Source organism: Hibiscus syriacus, unplaced genomic scaffold (assembly GCF_006381635.1).
Source record: "Hibiscus syriacus cultivar Baekdansim isolate YM2019G1 unplaced genomic scaffold, ASM638163v2 tig00110303_pilon, whole genome shotgun sequence".
Lineage (NCBI taxonomy): Eukaryota > Viridiplantae > Streptophyta > Magnoliopsida > Malvales > Malvaceae > Hibiscus > Hibiscus syriacus.
In genome coordinates this window covers 1,350,812-1,369,720 of record NW_024062672.1, presented here as the reverse complement: position 1 = coordinate 1,369,720, position 18,909 = coordinate 1,350,812, and the positions used below count along the sequence as shown (strand labels likewise).

At 34.0% G+C, this 18,909-nt stretch overlaps 2 protein-coding genes and 2 pseudogenes across 2 annotated transcripts; all 4 read left to right on the top strand.

Annotated features, from left to right (window-relative positions):
- The first annotated feature begins 837 nt into the window (after positions 1–837).
- LOC120116768 lies at positions 838–3,526 on the top strand (annotated as a pseudogene).
- Positions 3,527–4,600: 1,074 nt separating this feature from the next.
- On the top strand, positions 4,601–5,166 carry LOC120116766 (histone H2B.5-like). The gene has a single exon (XM_039137181.1). It carries the CDS (start codon positions 4,658–4,660, stop codon positions 5,057–5,059), a length of 402 nt encoding a protein of 133 aa, XP_038993112.1. The 5' UTR covers positions 4,601–4,657; the 3' UTR covers positions 5,060–5,166.
- Positions 5,167–7,362: 2,196 nt separating this feature from the next.
- Positions 7,363–9,449, top strand: LOC120116767 (annotated as a pseudogene).
- A 3,215-nt stretch (positions 9,450–12,664) lies between these two features.
- Positions 12,665–18,790, top strand: LOC120116827 (probable sugar phosphate/phosphate translocator At3g11320). The gene is made up of 3 exons (XM_039137241.1): positions 12,665–12,785; positions 12,891–13,119; positions 18,495–18,790. The coding sequence occupies exons 2-3, from the start codon at positions 12,907–12,909 to the stop codon at positions 18,639–18,641; spliced, it is 360 nt and encodes a 119-aa protein (XP_038993172.1). The 5' UTR covers positions 12,665–12,785; positions 12,891–12,906; the 3' UTR covers positions 18,642–18,790.
- Positions 18,791–18,909: the final 119 nt, after the last annotated feature.

Genomic DNA, 18,909 nt, shown 5'->3' with positions numbered 1-18,909 from the left:
GTTCATCTCCTATAACTAATTATTATATTCTCCAAACAATAGTAAGAGAGGTTTATTTGGTTTATTTCAAAATAATAAAAATAATGGCATCAATGAATGACGGATATTGTGGTTAAAGTTGATCATCGTAAAATATTTTAACATGCAGAACATGAACGTTCATAGCACAGAACCGGGTGGTTGTCGATGTTTCATTGTTAATATTATTATTCAAGCAGATATGATCGGATCTTCTTTCCCTGTCAATACCGGTTCCAGACTTCAAGTAGTATACTCTTTATATTATCTTTTATTTAATTTAATTTTAAAAATATGATTATTATGAACTCGTTTACAACAAATATATAAAACATTAAGGCGAAAAATGTAATTTTCTTGGAAATAATATTTTTACTTTAAAAATAGTATAATATTCACCGTTTATATGTACTACTTAGGTTTTTGGAATTTAATATTTATTATTTATATTTTAATTTTTCTACACATCATAATATTAGAATCATAGTTATAAAAAAATACTGTCAATATAGAAAATAATTTAAAAAAACACTTTATCATATTAACAGAAATAATAGTGTTATACGTTCAGAGTTAAGACCTAATAACTCCCTTGTAAAAATAGATTATGATTTTTTTTATATAAAAAACAGATTTTTATTAAAATCTTAATTATTTTTTATAATTTAAAATAGTACTCCAATTGATTAATTATATTGTAGTAAATAGAAATAAGGTATATAATCCTTGTCTCTCACCGCATTGAAAGTTGAATCGAAACGCAAGGAATTTATTTTTAAAATAATATTTTAATTAAATTTCGCACCTTCTTTTTTCCCCTTTCTTCATTGCCGGGGGATGCCTTTAAATGGCAGTGATGAAAGAGAGCGGGAACTCGTACAACTTGCATTGCTCCCTACGTCTTATAGGGTTTTATCATTTCTTCTCATTTACTTTTTGCATACACTCTTTTGCCTAACTTCTTTTTCTTTGTTTCTGAGATCTGTGTTGCTTTTTCCCCTTTAGCTTCTTTCCAAGCTTCCGTTTGTAAGAGTTGGAAACAGTTACAGGTGCGTTTGAAATGCACGTTTCAACGTTTTGTTATTTAAATTTTTTTAGCATTTTTGCTCTGTTTCTGGACCTTATTGCTTCTCTTTGCTGCGAGTTATAACTTGTTGGCCAGAAACCATCTGGTGATATTGAGCTGAAATCATTTCAGTTGTTTTTGGTTCTTTATTTTCCGCTGTTTTCGTATTTTGCTTGGATTTAAGTGGTAATAGTTCCGTAGATCTGCGTTTGTTAAGTTATACGCTTACATTTATTTGATTCGCAATCCACATTTTTTTCTGTAAAATCGACTGTAGAATAGTTATCTGAGGAAATTTTCTTAGGAAGTTTTGTGAAAGGGAAACAAATTTTAGCCAATACGTGTCGACGATTTTGTTTTGGCTGCTTAGTTTTTACAAGCATTTGATTAGTTAAGCAATATGCTATGGGAGGAATTTTTTTAAAATTGTAACAGATACACTGACATTTTTGTATCATTGTTTATCTTCGTTGATTATAACGTCTAACATGAGAATGAACTTTTAGTGTAGTTAATTTGATTCGACAATTTTTGTAGTTCTTGATACATTGTTGTAACTTACAGTGATGGCTCCACCTATTGAGACTCCAACCAAGTCTTCTGGCAGTAACTCTCATTACTCTTCACATGCTCCTTTGAATGAAAAGATTCTTTCATCGTTAACCCGAAGGCCTGTTGCTGCTCATCCATGGCATGATCTCGAGATCGGTATGCAATGTCAAAATCAGCTGTGTATTGGGTTATTCCTATTGGTTTGCCATAACTCGTAAATTAAATAATGATCATGATTGATGTTGATTTGTTTGAGAAAACTAATAACGAATTATGATGTAATTCCCTTGAAAAGTGAAAGATAGTGAAGTACTTAGAGTTATTGCCCGATAATATTTATATTGAAGACGTTGATTAATATGTACAGGTGATTGAGATTGGAAAAGGGAGTAAAGTGAAATATGAACTTGACAAGAAAACTGGGTTGATCAAGGTAAATTACTATTCACTACTATTTGCAGCACCTTGTAGACCCTGTATTTGTTGCTGATGAAAATTGCCCAAATTTGCAGGTTGATCGCGTGTTGTACTCATCAGTTGTATATCCTCACAACTACGGTTTCATCCCTCGTACTCTTTGCGAAGACAGTGATCCGATTGATGTCCTAATTATTATGCAGGCATGTTTTAAAGGTCCCGGCTTTCTTTGAATATATGAGAGTTTAATCCATGGCTGATTTGCCTATTTCATGCTTTGAAACTCTCTTGTATTGCTTTGTTTTGCCTACTTTACTTTGAAGCAATCAGAGTCTGAAAATTCTGTTGGTCGTACAGCTGCGAATGTCATAAATGTTAGGACTTTTAAGGCAATACTTATGTTACCATTGAAATACCAACAGGAACCGGTTCTTCCAGGATGCTTTCTTCGAGCTAAAGCTATAGGTCTGATGCCTATGATTGATCAGGTAAACAATAAGCACTGATTACAATACTCCCGACTCTTAGATACACGTTTAAAAGCAAATGAGAGAAGCTGAGCAATTTTATAAATGCAGGGTGAGAAAGATGACAAGATTATTGCTGTTTGCGCCGATGACCCCGAGTATCGTCACTACAATGACATCAAGGAACTCCCACCCCACCGTTTGGCTGAGATCCGACGCTTCTTTGAAGATTGTATGTAACTGCTATGAGGAAGAATATCTATTTTAAACTTCTATTGTCCCTGGAACTTGCCTAACTTTCTTTTCCCTTGATAAATACTTCAGACAAGAAGAATGAGAACAAGGAAGTTGCTGTTAATGACTTTCTCCCGGCCTCTAATGCTTATGAGGCAATCCAACATTCCATGTAAGTTATAGTTCCTTCCCGCCTTTCCGGTCTCTAATTTTCTGTGCCAGAGAAGTTCATGCAACTTATATCTGATTGTCCCTTGTCGTTCGAACTCACTATGTTGTCATGATCATGTATCTATCTGTAAATGCTGTCTGTAGCATTACCCTTGTAATTCTTCTCTCGAAAAGAATCTATGATCAAAAGGAGCTGGTAAGATCCGTTCGGAACACAAAGTCCGAAACCTCTGCGACAATCATTCATCTTTGGGGCCTTTGAATTCTTGTCTTGCCTACAAAGGCATCTCTAACACTCTTGTTGCAGTTTGTGATACTCTCCTTTTGAACTTTTGCTTGTTTCATGTCCATTTATACCACATCCAAAATCAAAATCAGTCTTGAAACAGGAGTTTTAATTTCTTTTCAACATTCCGTTTTAAAGGAATCTTTATGCAGACTACATTGTGGAGAGCTTAAGGCGGTAGTTCTTCTCCTCATCCCGTCTATACATACAATATTAATCTGTTGCTGCTATATATTGGAGTTCTTTTTCAAGAATTCAACCCCTACGAAGTAAATGTGTGATTATCCCTTTGAATTACATCATGTAGGTGAAATAGTTATTTGGTGCGATAATATTTTTTTATAATTCTCATCGTAATGGTGATGGCCGTGGCTATAAATTCTTTTTGCCCCTCCTTCGGGTGTCTCTTCATTTTCATTGGCTACTTTGTTTAATGTTTGATGTACCTTCCGTGAATTATGTTATTGTAATTTGCCTGGATATGAGGTATACATCTGTTATATTTTCACTCAATCGGGGGTTCTTATCTTTCATTTAAAAGAAAATCAAACGTTGATATATGCCATGCGTTCATCTAAGTAATTTGGATTTAAATACGATACTTATAAGTTATTTGAGTTAAATGTTAAAACACTCGTTTTGATTCAATCTTTGTTTTGATCCAATACTCAAAATTTTTATTTAAAATATTAATTTGTTACTTCATTCTATTCAATCTTTATTTTGATTCAAAACTCGAAATTTTCATTTCTAATATGCTTATAATGTTAAACTGATACTTCATTTTCAGTATATACACTTAAATTTTGAATCAAATTAACCCAAATCAAACTTTTACCAAATTTTAATTAAATCAAATGAACTGCTCATGAATTACTCAACTCATTAACTACTCATAAGGCACATGTACTTCTAGGGATGGGCATGGGATCCGAACCCGATGGGTTCCGACCATACGGTTTGGATTCGGATCGGTTGGATCGGATTCGGGTTTAGGGTGAAAAATATTCAACCTGACCCAAAAAATAATTTTATCTTATATATTTAGGTATAATTACAATAATATCTCTCTATATATTATTTTTTTCAATTAAATTACTGTTCTTATTGAATAAAAATAATATTTTTTATTATTTTGGGTCGATTTAGATCAAGTGGAATGTATATATTTTTCGGGTCAGGTCGGATGAAAGATGTAAAATTTTCGTATCGGGTCAAATACGACCCATGCCCATCCCTAGGTACTTGGGCTCAAATTTAACAAACTTAATTAAATAACACCACGTCATTGATCTGTGTGAAATACAATTAACAAATCTCACTCAATCATATACCCCTATAATTAAACAATCACATTTCGCCTTACTTTTCTCCAACCGAACTTCCCTTGTTCTTTCTCTATTGTTTGGCTCACAAGACTCCATAAGTTCCCATCTTCTCTTTTTAATGGCACCAAAGGCTAAGAAAAAACCCGTGGAGAAAAAAACGATGGCGGAGAAAGCTCCACCGTCAGCGGAGAAGAAGATCTCGAAGGAAGGCGGAGATAGGAAGAAGAAGAAAATAAAAAAGAGTACGGAAACTTATAAGATTTACATTTTCAAAGTCTTGAAGCAGGTTCATCCCGATATCGGGATCTCAAGCAAAGCCATGGGGATTATGAACAGTTTCATCAACGATATATTTGAGAAACTGGCTCAAGAAGCTTCTAGATTGGCTAGGTATAATAAGAAGCCGACGATTACGTCAAGGGAGATCCAGACGGCAGTGAGATTGGTTTTGCCTGGTGAATTGGCCAAACACGCGGTCTCTGAAGGAACCAAGGCGGTTACCAAATTTACTAGTTCTTAGATTCATCATCTTTTAAAATTTTGAATCCAATTACTATATATTTAAACGATGGTTTAATGTTCTAGTTGTAATGGATTAAAAAGACTGAAATGGTACATTTTTGTTTTGAATTCAAATAAGTAAATATTCATCCATTTTTTATTATGATCGTTGATTTGAGTACAAGAAAACTCAAATCCCTTCAACCTTTTATATGACAAGGATGAATGTGGAATTTGGCAATTGATGTATCGTTATCCCATGCTTATGCGAATTTGAGATGTAATTAGATTTATATGTTATGTCCCCCACCAAAGTTTTTGGAAAATTATCAAGGCCCCTAAACTTTCATAAAAAAGACGTCATTAAATGATTTTAATTAATTGATAAATGATTATTACATTTCACTTTTATTATTTTCCAATTCTATTTATAAATTTCATTTTAACATAATTTTTCCATGTCATTAGGTGTCTATTCATTTTTAAAGATTGATTTAGCATCCTTATTTTTTAAGGAATATCAATGGCGAATTTTTTATTATAGTTTGTTTTTAAAAGAATTCGAATGGTTTTAGAATAAATTTGTGGAGTATGGGGCATTTTCAGTGAAATAGATATTGATTTCTCATTCGTGGGATGAAAATGAGTAAACTAGAAATTTTAAGGTTTAATAGTCATCAATGATGGTGGTTGATGGCTACCGACGTTGATTGATGATGAGAGATTTTGATCGAATTCAAAGGTAAAAATGATAATTTATCTAAATTTTAGATGTTAAATTAATATCAAAGTTCATGGTTAAATTAATATTTTGTGATTCGGTGACCAAAATACGACAACCAAAAATTAAAAGTAACCAGAATGTAATTTGCTTAAAAATTGTGACTAAAATAAGACATTGAAAATAAGCCTTTAATTTATAGTTAGAAGTAGAGCTGGGTATATGGGCTAAGGCCCGCGGGTTACCCGTTTAACCCGCGACCCGTGCGGGCTTCGGGCCTTAAAAATTGAAGACCGTTTAAATTGCGGGCTTTTTAGCCCGGACCGTTAAACCCGCGGGTTTAATGGGTATAACCGCAGGCTATCCGTTAAACCCGTTAAAGCCCGCTTAATTTAAAATTTATAAAATTTTAGAAAAAATAAACTTAAAGAATTTTATAGAAACAGAAAATAAATTACTTATAAATATGATTATCATAAATTTAAGCTACTATTGCTTGATATTGATCAATAAACTATTGTAGTTCTTAAATTTATTAGGGTGTTTGTCATAATTTTACCGTTGCTTGATATTTTTTTTATTTAAATATACATCATTATCATTTTGGTATTTAAAGTTTTTTTTATTTAATTTTGACCTTTATTTTTTTTTCATGAAGTATGTTATCCATTTTGTTCTTTAATTATAAAAAGTCATGTGATATTCTAATAATATATCACATGACACGTAATATTTGGATTAAAAATAAGAAAGAAAAGTAAAATAAAAAATTAAAAATATACTTTTCAACTTTTAAAGACTTTTACAAAATAAGTATATTTTAACAAATTAATGACTTATATTTTATCAATTTTAGTATAATTGTATATTTTAAATTTGCTCTTATACTATAAGTATTTTATTTTATATTTTCATATTATGTTTTAGTATTTCTCTAAAGTATTCATAAAATACAATTATTAGAAACACTTGACAACTTTCTTGTTAGATTTGTATAATGTTTGATTTTGTTAAATTTTTATGTTTGAATTTCTACTTTCAGACACTTCTGTGTATTCATATTATAGCCTTGAATAATCGTGTTTTATAAAAGTATAATGTGGTTATTGTTTTATTTGTTTTTCAATTTGGTGATATAAGTGAATATTATTTTTTTAATTTGAGTTTAAGTAATTATATCATTATATATATATATATTAATGATTAAAAAATTAAAAAATATTATTTTATAATCATTTCCGGCTATTTAAAATAAAATTTAAATATTATTTATTATTTTGACAGTGCTACCTTTATTTTCAAGTTGTTCGATCATTTTTAAAGGTGTAGTAAGTTAAAACATTAGTTTTTATTGTATTTAAAGCATTTAAAATTATTTTTATTAAACGGGCCGCGGGTAAACTCGTTTATCCCGCGGGTTAAATGGACGGGCCGCGGACCTTAAAATTCAAAACCGTTTATAAATACGGGCTTTTTAACCCGCACCGTTTAAACCCGCACCGTCAAAACCCGCGGGCTAAATTGGCGGATAACCCGTATACCCACCGCTAGTTAGAAGGCCCAAAAATATATCCTAAAAGCTCATACATCCAATTTACCATCTACAACCTTTAGCCACTTTATATAAATTTCCCAAAACCTAATTAGGGTTACAGTATCTTGCACTCGCCTTTATCAAAAGCTAGAGGGCTTTGCTACAGCTTCAGAGTCGGAGGAAATGGTGAAGGGACGCCAAGGAGAGAGAGTCAGTACCTTTCGATCTTTCAAAAATTCTTAAAGTTTTTCAATTCCCCGTTTTAATATACGGAATATAGTTCTTAGATTTTACGTGCTCTTATCCGTTTTCGTTTTCATTGATTTTTTTAATGCAGACTCTATGTACGAGGAACCATCTTGGGTTACAAGAGGTAACAAAAACTTTATCCCATTTGACGTGCTCTTATCCGTTTTCATTTTCATGATTTAAGCTTTTTTCTTTTGGGGGGATTAGGGTAATTTATTGAATAAGATTCAATATTTGATTAATATATTAGTTAAATTAGCTGATTCACTTTGTTAAATTACCTTGTATAATTTTTTAAATGTTGAACTGAGCGGAAGAACTTGAAATTGATATTGGAGTACCTTTTGTTTGTTTTTATTTGTTCGTGTGTGTTGGTCCTTATGATCTGTTCGGTGGTGGGTGTTAGGTCGAAATCAAACCAGTATCCGAACACTTCTTTGATACAAATTGAGGGAGTTAACACCAAGGAGTTAGTAGCTTGGTATGCTGGTAAGCGCATGGCTTATATTTACAAGGCTAAAGTGAAGAAGAATGGCTCACACTATCGCTGCATTTGGGGGAAAGGTTGCTAGACCTCATGGTAACAGCGGGGTTGTTCGTGCTAAGTTCAAATCGAACCTTCCCCCCAAATCTATGGTATATGTTCAATATTGTTGTTATTTAACAAGTTTTTCGACATTTCTGCTTTTGATTTTACATGTATATTTCGGTTCCTTTGCAGGGAGATAGAGTCAGAGTCTTCATGTACCCCAGCAATATATGAGGTAATCTTCACTTACCAGTTCATGATATTTCATAGCTGTTTACTGGGTTCACGAGTTTACTGTTATATTTTAATTGAATCTGTTAACCCAAATGGATTACCAATAGTGGATTTTTGGGGTATATTACCGGGAATGCCATTACTTCCCTTTCCTTAGGTATTGTTGGATTACCGGTGTTTTGGATTAAAATACCCTTAAATTTTTATTTTTTTTCAAAAATATCATTCTTCTGTCATTGAATAATAAAAATTCTACGAAGATTAAATTACAAATTTATCCTTAAATTATTTTAGATTTACAAAAAAAAATCTATAATTAAAATTTTATATAAAGTTCAAGGGTTAAAATAAAATTTTACCCTTTCATTAAATTTTGTTTTTATATTTTTAATTTTGTAAAAAAATTATATAAATATTATGAATTTAAATTTTTAAAAAAAATATATAAATATTTTTCAACTTGTAATATTATACAAATATATAATAAGAACAATTTGGTCAAATATACATTCTAATAATATTTTATTCCTTTAACCAAACACGATAATCTTACATTCCTGTTAAGCCAACCAAACACAAAATACAATATTCCCAGTAATCTTATTCTCTGGTAATCTTACATTCCCATTAGTAATCTTATATTCCGTGAATCAAACGCACCTTTATGGTAACTGTGACACAATTCAACTATACTAATTTTCATGATTGTTGTAGTTATTTGTTGTTTTTGTGCCTTTGCAATCTTGGTCATTATTATGATGACAATGATCTTTTAGTCCGTTTCTTGATTTTGATTTTTGTATTTGTCATAAGCTTTTGATTGCCTTGTTAAGATGGCGATATTAAGCTGTTGTTTTAAAGTGGATTCTAGCTTTTCTGAACATTATGATTACTATATGAATATTTCATGTAGATTTCGGAACAGTTTGTCATTGCAAATCTATTTTTATGGCTACTAATGTATGTATTTGTTACCTGCTTGCAGTAGTGTGGATTCAATTCATGACTCAAGTGGCTATGCATTTTCTTTGTTATGAACTTGGTCAAGATTTTTGTGTATTGATTCTGTCATTTTGTTTCTTTAGGGTGGTGGATGATGAGACTCAGCTTTATCTTAACATATTTCTATCAAGTATTTTTCACCCATCTGCACCATGAATTTGTAGTTTCAGAGTAATCAATCAATCATTTATAGAACTCAACAAGGTATCCTACTAATGCCATCAGGCATCATCAGTTGGCCTGTAACCATCGAAAGGGTTTTGATTTGAAGAGTCAAACAAAAGATACATAATCAAAACGCACAACCTTGAATCCGATGCAAACACATTACGTATGCAAAAATGCCTTTAATATGTACATTTGTAATTGACATTTTTACCGGACTAATAAATATCAGACAAGTATATTTACAATTTTATGGATATTAGTTAAAATCTTTAGAGCAGATGGTGGTTAGAAGCTCTTAGTTGACATCTTTCTTCTCCCTCAATTTGTGAGTTTAATGCCTATTAAGAGCAAAATTCCCTCTATCCCTCTTCTAAGTAAAATTTGTTCAAAAAGCTATTATGGATGTGAAAAAGAATGAAAACTTTTGATTCAATTGACGAAATATAGTAGGAAATTTGGATTTAAGGTTGAATTTTCCCACTGCGTCCACATTATTTATAACTCAATTTTCTCTTTAGCTTCGTCCTTTTTGCATGGTTAGGGTCAATTTATCCAATTTGGCTTCAAACATCATTTTTTCTATAGATACACTATTTATTTATTTATTTACAAAAGGTGCTCTTGGTTCGCAACTAAACTTACGTGGTACGAAATAAATCAGTTTACTTCAGTTGTTAAAAGAATTGTTATTAGTTTTAGAGGTCACGGGTTCGAGCACCAATAATTGTAAAGGTGATTGAATGTTTATTGTCAAATGGTTGAAAATATTTAAGGAAAATAGTACTTTATGATTATCTTAGCATAATCAGAGTGGGGAGGTTTTACTGAAACGAGGCAGTACATAAGGTTTTGATGGTGAATTAATATTGAAGGTGGGATGTTTGTTGGCTTGTGGTTTGGTTTGTGAGACACCTCCTTTTTTGAAATTTATATCAAAATTCATATTGAAATTTAGTTTTAAAGAAATTGAACAAACTTAATCACATGATCTCATCCTTTCTTTCCCTATAAAACCACTTTGCCACCATCAAAAGAAGCCAAAATTTTCTCCTTTTCCAAGTCAAAAGCCCCTTCACCTGTGTCATATATTTCAAGCTAGCAAAACATAATTAAATTACTTCATTTATTAAAAATATAAGAAAGTAATACTAAAATACAATAGCCCTAAAAAATTAATCTATATTAATTAAATTTATGCTTATCTTTTAACCGATGTGAATTTATATTTATGAATATTAATAAGAACAATAGTATTGCAATTAAAACAGTCCTACTATGATGTGTTAATAATAATCTCTCAATCTAATTTGTTAATATATTTTTCGTTTTCTTAATATCGATTAAAGTGTATGATAATTCTTTAATGGATTAACTACATGAAAAATCACTTACGTTTATGTTTTGTCCACTTTTGATCTCTAATTTAAAAAAACATAAGATATTGTCACTTTTATTTTTATTTAATTAAGATGTGGTCATCACGAGTTAACTGTCGTTAAAGACAATTAAATATTTTTATATAATCACATATTTGGTCCATATTAGTTACACATTCTCTAATTTAGTCATAATTTTAATAAATTAAAATAAATTTAATACTCCAATCGAATGATGTTACATGTCATGCCACGTAGGGGTGAGCGTTCGATCGAGTCGGGTCGGGTCGAGTCAAGTTAAAAAAATGCGAGTTATTCGAGTTGATTAGTCCTATTTTACAACTCAAATTTGATTTGAAATTTTTAAAAGTCGAGTCGAGTCAAATTTATAAGTTTTTGTTTAAATTTAATTATAAATATTTATAATATTATGATATTATTTGATTCTAATTTAAATGATCTTTTATAACCATATACAATATATGTGTATTTCTTTATATTTTTTCATATGTGATATACATTTATCATACAAAGTTGAGGGACTCAACTCAAACTTGAAAATCAATCCACTAATTACTAAAATTTTTGAGTTATTCGAGTTTTTTTTTACAACTCGGTTTAAACTTAAAAATTTTTCAAGTCGAGCCGAGTTTATGAAATTACAACTTGAAGTTAATTCGTGTCAAGTTTTCAAGAGTCAAGTCGAAAAAACCAATTCTTTGAGTCGAGTAGAATTTTGCTCACCCCCTAATGCCACGTGTCACAATTCGGTTGAATGATTAACTTTATTTTAATTTAATATATTTATTTTCACCAATCAAAGTGTGATGCGTGTCACCCTTTGGTTGAAAGAAACAAAGGAAAGCAAATTGGGAGAACATTTTATTTAAAAGTATTTTATTTTTATTTTCATTTAAAAATATATATTTTATGTTAAAATTTGTTTAAAAGTATGAATAAATTGAGAGAATATGTAAATAACATGGACCAAATGTATGATTATACTAACTATCACATCACATATCCTGTTAATTGTTAACAGTAGTTAATCCGTGATGACCACGTCTTAATTAAATAAAAACGAAAGTGATCATATCTTAATTAAATAAAAATGAAGATGACCATATCTTATGTATTTTGAAATTCAGTGACCAAAAGTAGACAAAACAAAAACGCAAGTGATTTTCATGTAGTTAACCCTTCTTTTTCTTTGTGGATGATTTGAAGGAAATTTGGAAAGCATTTGTTTGAGTTCATTGAATTATGTTTGTTTTTATATGATTTTAAAGTGATTTTGATGTGAAAATTGAGATGAGAGCTTCATGGTAACCTAATGAAGGGTTGCATTTTATTTAAGTTGGAATTATGAATCGAAGTATTTACTTTAAGCTCGATTCGGTACTCAGAACATAGAATGGAAAAGAAAGGAACTGCAAGGTTTGAAATTGGATATATTGTTTATGCCCTGGTTTTTAGCTGAATTTGGAGGTTTCTCAACAAAATGATTGCATGAGTTGATTATCTTTTTCTTGGTCTCAAATGGATGGTTAAAACATTAATTATGGTATGAAAACCTTGTTATTATTTATGATTCATCAATGCTTCATCTTCCCTCCCTTTTCCTTGCATTTCTTCATATTGTATGTTTTGGTTGTTGCATTTAGAAGTGTGGTCTGGAATTCTGCCTCCTATTTGATTTCAAAAACCATCAAATTTCTTCTTTTTATAAGTATATACTCGAAATTTCCGTTCCGCTTTATTCGCATTGTTTTTACTTTGTTTAATTAGTCCGCTTTATGACAGTTTATGTTTTTCATGTGTGGCGACAGGGTGAACCGAGTTTTCATTTATTTGGTTTTATCACGTGCCTTTCAGCTACAACTGCAAGAGCTCTCAAGTCGGTTTTACAAGGAATTTTGCTTTCTTCTTAGGGTGAGGAATACTTTACACTTTTGCTTCTACGTTGTGGTTGATGGCATGATTTTTTATGTTTACATTAGATACAAGATACTGACATTTTTTCAGTCTTTTTTTTAGAGAGAAACTGAATTCCATGAACCTCATTCTGTACATGGCTCCTATGGCTATTGTGTTCCTACTTCCTGCAGCACTCATTATGGAGGAAAACGTGATTGGTATTACCCTTGCCCTTGCCCGAGAAGACGTCAAGATCATTTGGTATCTCTTATTCAATTCAACACTAGCATATTTTGTGAACTTGACCAACTCTTTGGTCACGAAACACACCATTGCCCTCACTTTACAGGTACGACATGCACGATCCTGTTAAAAGTTTCAAAGTTTGGCAACCAACTTTGGAAAATGTTTTTTTCAAAGTTTGGTAAATGTTTCTTTGAAAAATGTTTTTCAAAGTTTGGTAAAATTTTGGTAGATGTTTGTTGAAAATAGGAATGGGTAAATTCACTTTAGTCATTGCACTTTAGGGTATTTTCAAAGATTAGTCCCTAAGTTTCTACTATAAATACCCTTACCCATTTAGCTTCAAAATCATCCCAAAACATTTCTTTCTTCCTATACTAGAGAGCTTTCTTGTGAGTAGTGAGTGTTTTGTAAACACCTGTAAATTTTCTCTCTTAGTAAAAGATCTGCAGCAGCCCGGAGACGTAAGCACAATTGGCTGAACTCCGTTATCAATTTTCGGGTATTATTTTTCCGCTTTTATTTCGCATTCTCACTAATCTGGTTATAGGGAAATTACTTGTACTCGGTTTATTTTCCTAACAACTGGTATTAGAGCTTTTGGTTGTGAATTTTGTCAATTTTTCTGCGAGGTTACTATTCATTACTATTCACGTGAATAGTGAATTTCGTGAATAGTGAAATTTCGGTCGGCGATACGAGTTTGTCGACGGTGGTGTTCTAATACACGGTGGTTCACAAGAATTGTCAGAAACGATCCAAAAAGAAGCCAGATTCGAGTGGAAGCGATGGCTGCAGACGAAGGGAAGGTGAAAATTGAAAAGTTCGATGGTGCGGACTTTGGCTTTTGGAAGATGCAGATTGAAGATTTTCTGTACCAGAAAAATCTTTATCAACCTCTCTCAGGAAAGCAACCAGAGGGCATGAAGAATGAAGACTGGCTCTTCTCGACCGACAAGCCCTCGGAGTCATCCGACTGACGTTGTCCCGAAATGTTGCTTTCAACATAGCAAAGGAAAAGACCACGGCGGGTCTTATGGCGGCTCTCTCCAGTATGTATGAGAAGCCATCGGCCTCAAACAAAGTTCATTTGATGAGGCGATTATTCATTTGCGGATGACGGAAGGGCATCGGTGGCACAACACCTAAATGAACTCAACACAATCACAACCCAGTTGAGTTCAGTGGAAATTGAGTTCGATGATGAAGTTCGAGCTTTAATTCTCTTATCATCTCTACCAGACAGTTGGAATGCTACTGTTACAGCAGTCAGCAGTTCATCGGGAAACAGCAAATTAAAATTCGACGATGTTCGGGATCTGGTACTGAGTGAAGAAATTCGACGGAGAGAATCGGGTGAAGCATCAACCTCCCCAGCCTTGCACACGGAGTCTAGAGGAAGAACTTCAAAATATTCAAATCGTGGCAGATCAAAATCCAGACGGGAAAAATCTAGAACGGGAAAGAAAGATTTACCTGTTATAATTGTGGCAAAAGGTCACTTTAAAAGAGATTGCCGAGCACTGAAGAAAGATACCGGTGCACAGGAATCTGCCAACGTGACAGAGGAGACAGGTGATGCCATGATTCTAAGCGTCACAGTCCGATTGAATCATGGATCTTGGATTCAGGGGCATCTTTCCACTCCACCCCATGCCAAGAAATCATGGAGAACTATGTCAGTGGTGATTTTGGGAAGGTTCATCTTGCTGATGATGAAACCTTAAAGATCGTCGGAAAAGGAGACATCCGATTAAAGTTGCCAAACCAGACCACCTGGAAGCTGACAGGAGTGAGACATATTCCTGGCCTCAAAAGAAATCTGATTTCTGTTGGACAGCTTGATGGAGAAGGATATAGCACAACCTTTTCAGGCTGTGAATGGAAGATTACCAAAGGAGCACTCGTCATTGCTCGTGGTAAGAAGACTGGTACTCTCTATGTAACCTCAAATTTAGATAATATCATTGCAGTAGCAGATGCTGATGGAAAATCAAACCTATGGCACCAAAGGCTTGGCCATATGAGCGAGAAAGGGATGAAGACACTTTTGTCAAAAGGGAAGCTGCCGGATCTAAAGAATGTAGATGTCGGACTATGCGAGGATTGCATCTTTGGCAAACAAAAGAAAGTCAGTTTTGCAAAGATTGGCAAGACACCCAAGACAGAAAGGTTAAAATTGGTTCATACTGATGTATGGGGACCATCCCCAGTTCCATCTCTTGCAGGCTCACTATATTATGTCACCTTCATCGATGATTCAACAAGGAAGGTGTGGGTTTATTTTCTGAAGAAGAAATCAGAAGTCTTCGATATCTTCAGAAAATGGAAGGCCATGGTGGAAAATGAGACTGGTTTGAAAGTCAAGCGGTTGAGGTCTGACAATGGAGGAGAGTACAGAGACAGTAGATTCAGAGATTTCTGCGTAAATAATGGGATCAAGATGGAGACAACAGTTCCCAAGACACCGCAACATAATGGTGTAGCAGAGCGCATGAATAGAACTCTGAATGAACGTGCCAGAAGTATGAGGATACATGCCGTCTTGCCCAAATTTCTATGGGCTGAAGCAATCAACACTGCAGCTTACTTGATCAACCGTGGGCCCTCAGTTCCTTTGGATGGCAGAATACCAGAGGAAGTTTGGAGCAAGAAAGAAATAAACCTTTCACACTTAAGAGTGTTTGGTTGTATTTCTTATGTACACATAGACTCTGCTGAAAGAAGTAAGCTTGATGCTAAGTCCAACAAATGTGCCTTTGTTGGTTATGGCGGTGATGAGTTCGGTTACCGGTTTTGGGACTATGAAAATCGGAAGATCATCAGAAGCAGAGACGTCATTTTCAATGAAAATGTGATGTACAAAGATAGGTCAACCGCAGAATCAAGTAATACCGAAGCTGAAACAAAGGAATTTGCTGAGTTCGAGGAGATTTCTAGAAATGATGTTCAGATCAATCCTGAAGCAGTTCAAGAAGAACCAGGCACACCAGAACTGAGACGCTCCTCCAGAATTCCTAAACCAACCCAACGGTATTCTCCTTTTTTACACTACTTGTTGCTGACTGACAATGGTGAACCAGAGTGCTATGATGAAGCAATGCAAGTGGAGGATTCAGTCAAGTGGGAGTCTTCCATGAAAGATGAGATGGACTCGCTTATGTCAAATCAGACATGGGAATTAGCTGAATTACCACCAGGCAAGAAAGCGCTCCACAACAAGTGGATTTACAGGATCAAAGAAGAGCACGATGGGAGCAAACGCTACAAAGCAAGATTGGTTGTCAAAGGCTTTCAGCAAAAAGAAGGTATTGACTACAATGAAATTTTCTCTCCAGTGGTAAAATTGTCTACAATCAGACTGGTGTTGAAAATTGTAGCTGCAGAGAATTTACATCTTGAGCAGTTAGATGTAAAGACAGCTTTCCTTCATGGTGATTTGGAGGAAGAAATCTATATGAGGCAGCCAGAAGGCTTCATAGAGGCAGACAAGAAAAACCTGGTATACAGGTTGAAGAAGAGCTTGTATGGTTTAAAACAAACTCCTAGACAGTGGTACAAGAAGTTCGATAGCTTCATGAGTAGCAGTGGTTTTATCAGATGTCAAGCAGATCATTGTTGCTACATCAAGAGGTTCAACAACAACTTCATTATTTTATTATTGTACGTTGATGACATGCTCGTTGCAGGCTCAGACATGCAAGAGATTATACACTTGAAGCAAAAATTGTCGAAGCAGTTTGCTATGAAGGATCTGGGCGCTGCAAAGCAGATTCTTGGGATGAGGATCAAGAGAGACACAAAGTCGGGGACTTTGATGTTATCACAGGCTGAGTACATCAACAAAGTACTCGCCAGGTTCAACATGCAAGATGCTAAACCAGTAAGTGCACCTTTAGGTGTTCATTTCAGACTCTCCAAAGACCAATCACCAAAGACGGAGGAAGAACGTGCACACATGGTGAAGGTGCCGTATGCCTCAGCAATTGGAAGTCTGATGTATGCCATGGTTTGTACCAGACCAGATATTGCTCATGCAGTGGGAGCTGTTAGCAGGTACATGAATAATCCGGGCAAGGTACACTGGAAGCAGTCAAATGGATCCTCAGATATCTTCGGGGTACCACAAACAAAGCACTTTGTTTCAAAGGTGGAGATATGATACTGACAGGCTATGTAGATGCTGACTTAGCCGGAAATGTCGACATCAGAAGGAGCACTACAGGGTATGTCTATACTCTAGGAGGAACTGCAGTGAGTTGGGTTTCTCAACTACAGAAGATAGTTGCTCTCTCCACAACTGAAGCAGAATATGTCGCTGTTACGGAAGCCAGCAAGGAGATGGTTTGGCTCCAAAGTTTCTTGGAAGAGTTAGGCAAGAAACAAGAAAACAATATCTTGTATTGCGACAGCCAAAGTGCTATCCATCTAGCAAAGAATCCGTCTTTTCATTCCAGGACAAAGCACATACAATTGAGATATCATTTTATCCGGTCTCTTCTGGAAGATGGGATTTTGAAACTTGAAAAGATTAGTGGAGCTCAAAATCCGGCAGACATGTTGACAAAGACGGTGACTACGGACAAACTGAAGTTGTGTTCAACTTCAGTTGGCATGCTAGAATAACAAGACCAGACATGCTGCTGCATTGATCGAGGTGTGAAGACATATTAAAATCAGTCTTCAAGTGGGAGATTGTTAAAAGTTTCAAAGTTTGGCAACCAACTTTGGAAAATGTTTTTTTCAAAGTTTGGTAAATGTTTCTTTGAAAAATGTTTTTCAAAGTTTGGTAAAATTTTGGTAGATGTTTGTTGAAAATAGGAATGGGTAAATTCACTTTAGTCATTGCACTTTAGGTTATTTTCAAAGATTAGTCCCTAAGTTTCTACTATAAATACCCTTACCCATTTAGCTTCAAAATCATCCCAAAACATTTCTTTCTTCCTATACTAGAGAGTTTTCTTGTGAGTAGTGAGTGTTTTGTAAACACCTGTAAATTTTCTCTCTTAGTAAAAGATCTGCAGCAGCCCGGAGACGTAAGCACAATTGGCTGAACTCCGTTATCAATTTTCGGGTATTATTTTTCCGCTTTTATTTCGCATTCTCACTAATCTGGTTATAGGGAAATTACTTGTACTCGGTTTATTTTCCTAACAGATCCTTGCTGCCAGCTTTTTCTCAATGTCATTTTTCCCGGTTTTCAGGCTTTATGGAATTTGCAACATTTATTTTGTCTCCTTTGTCATGAAGAAAACAAGGTGAAGATGATGAACAGTTTATCTCTTTTGTGGTATACGACATTAAAGTCAAAGAAGTACACTTACGAAGAAAGATTAAACAAGAAAGTGATTCACCGAAACTTCGAACTCAAACCCCTATGATTATGAATTCTACACATCTTTCAGTTTTACATAAAAACTTACGAGATGAATGATCAAATTAGTCTTCAGCTTTTTGAATAACTGATATTTTCACTTGCAGGTTCTAGGAAACGCAAAAGGAGCTGTAGCTGTGGTGGTTTCGATTTTAATTTTTAGAAACCCAGTGTCCGTTACTGGAATGCTTGGTTATACACTCACAGTCTTTGGGGTTATACTCTACGGTGAAGCCAAGAAATGCAGTAAATGAGACATCATCATCCTGCTGACACGGTATGGATGCGACCGTTCGTATATTTTGTTTCCTTTCTTGTGAGGACAGTGGCAACATCGAATTAGGCAAATAGGGGCCATGTTAGATTCAATCTTTTTATCCCCTAGAGGCCTGGGAAAGAGATCTTTCTTGTGTACTGGAACCGATTGCTGGGTTAGTAAAAAACTAGAGAATTCCAATAAGTGGCTGGTTGGTAGATCGGGGTCGTAGAAGAAAATGTGAATTTCATGTTTTTTATTCTTTA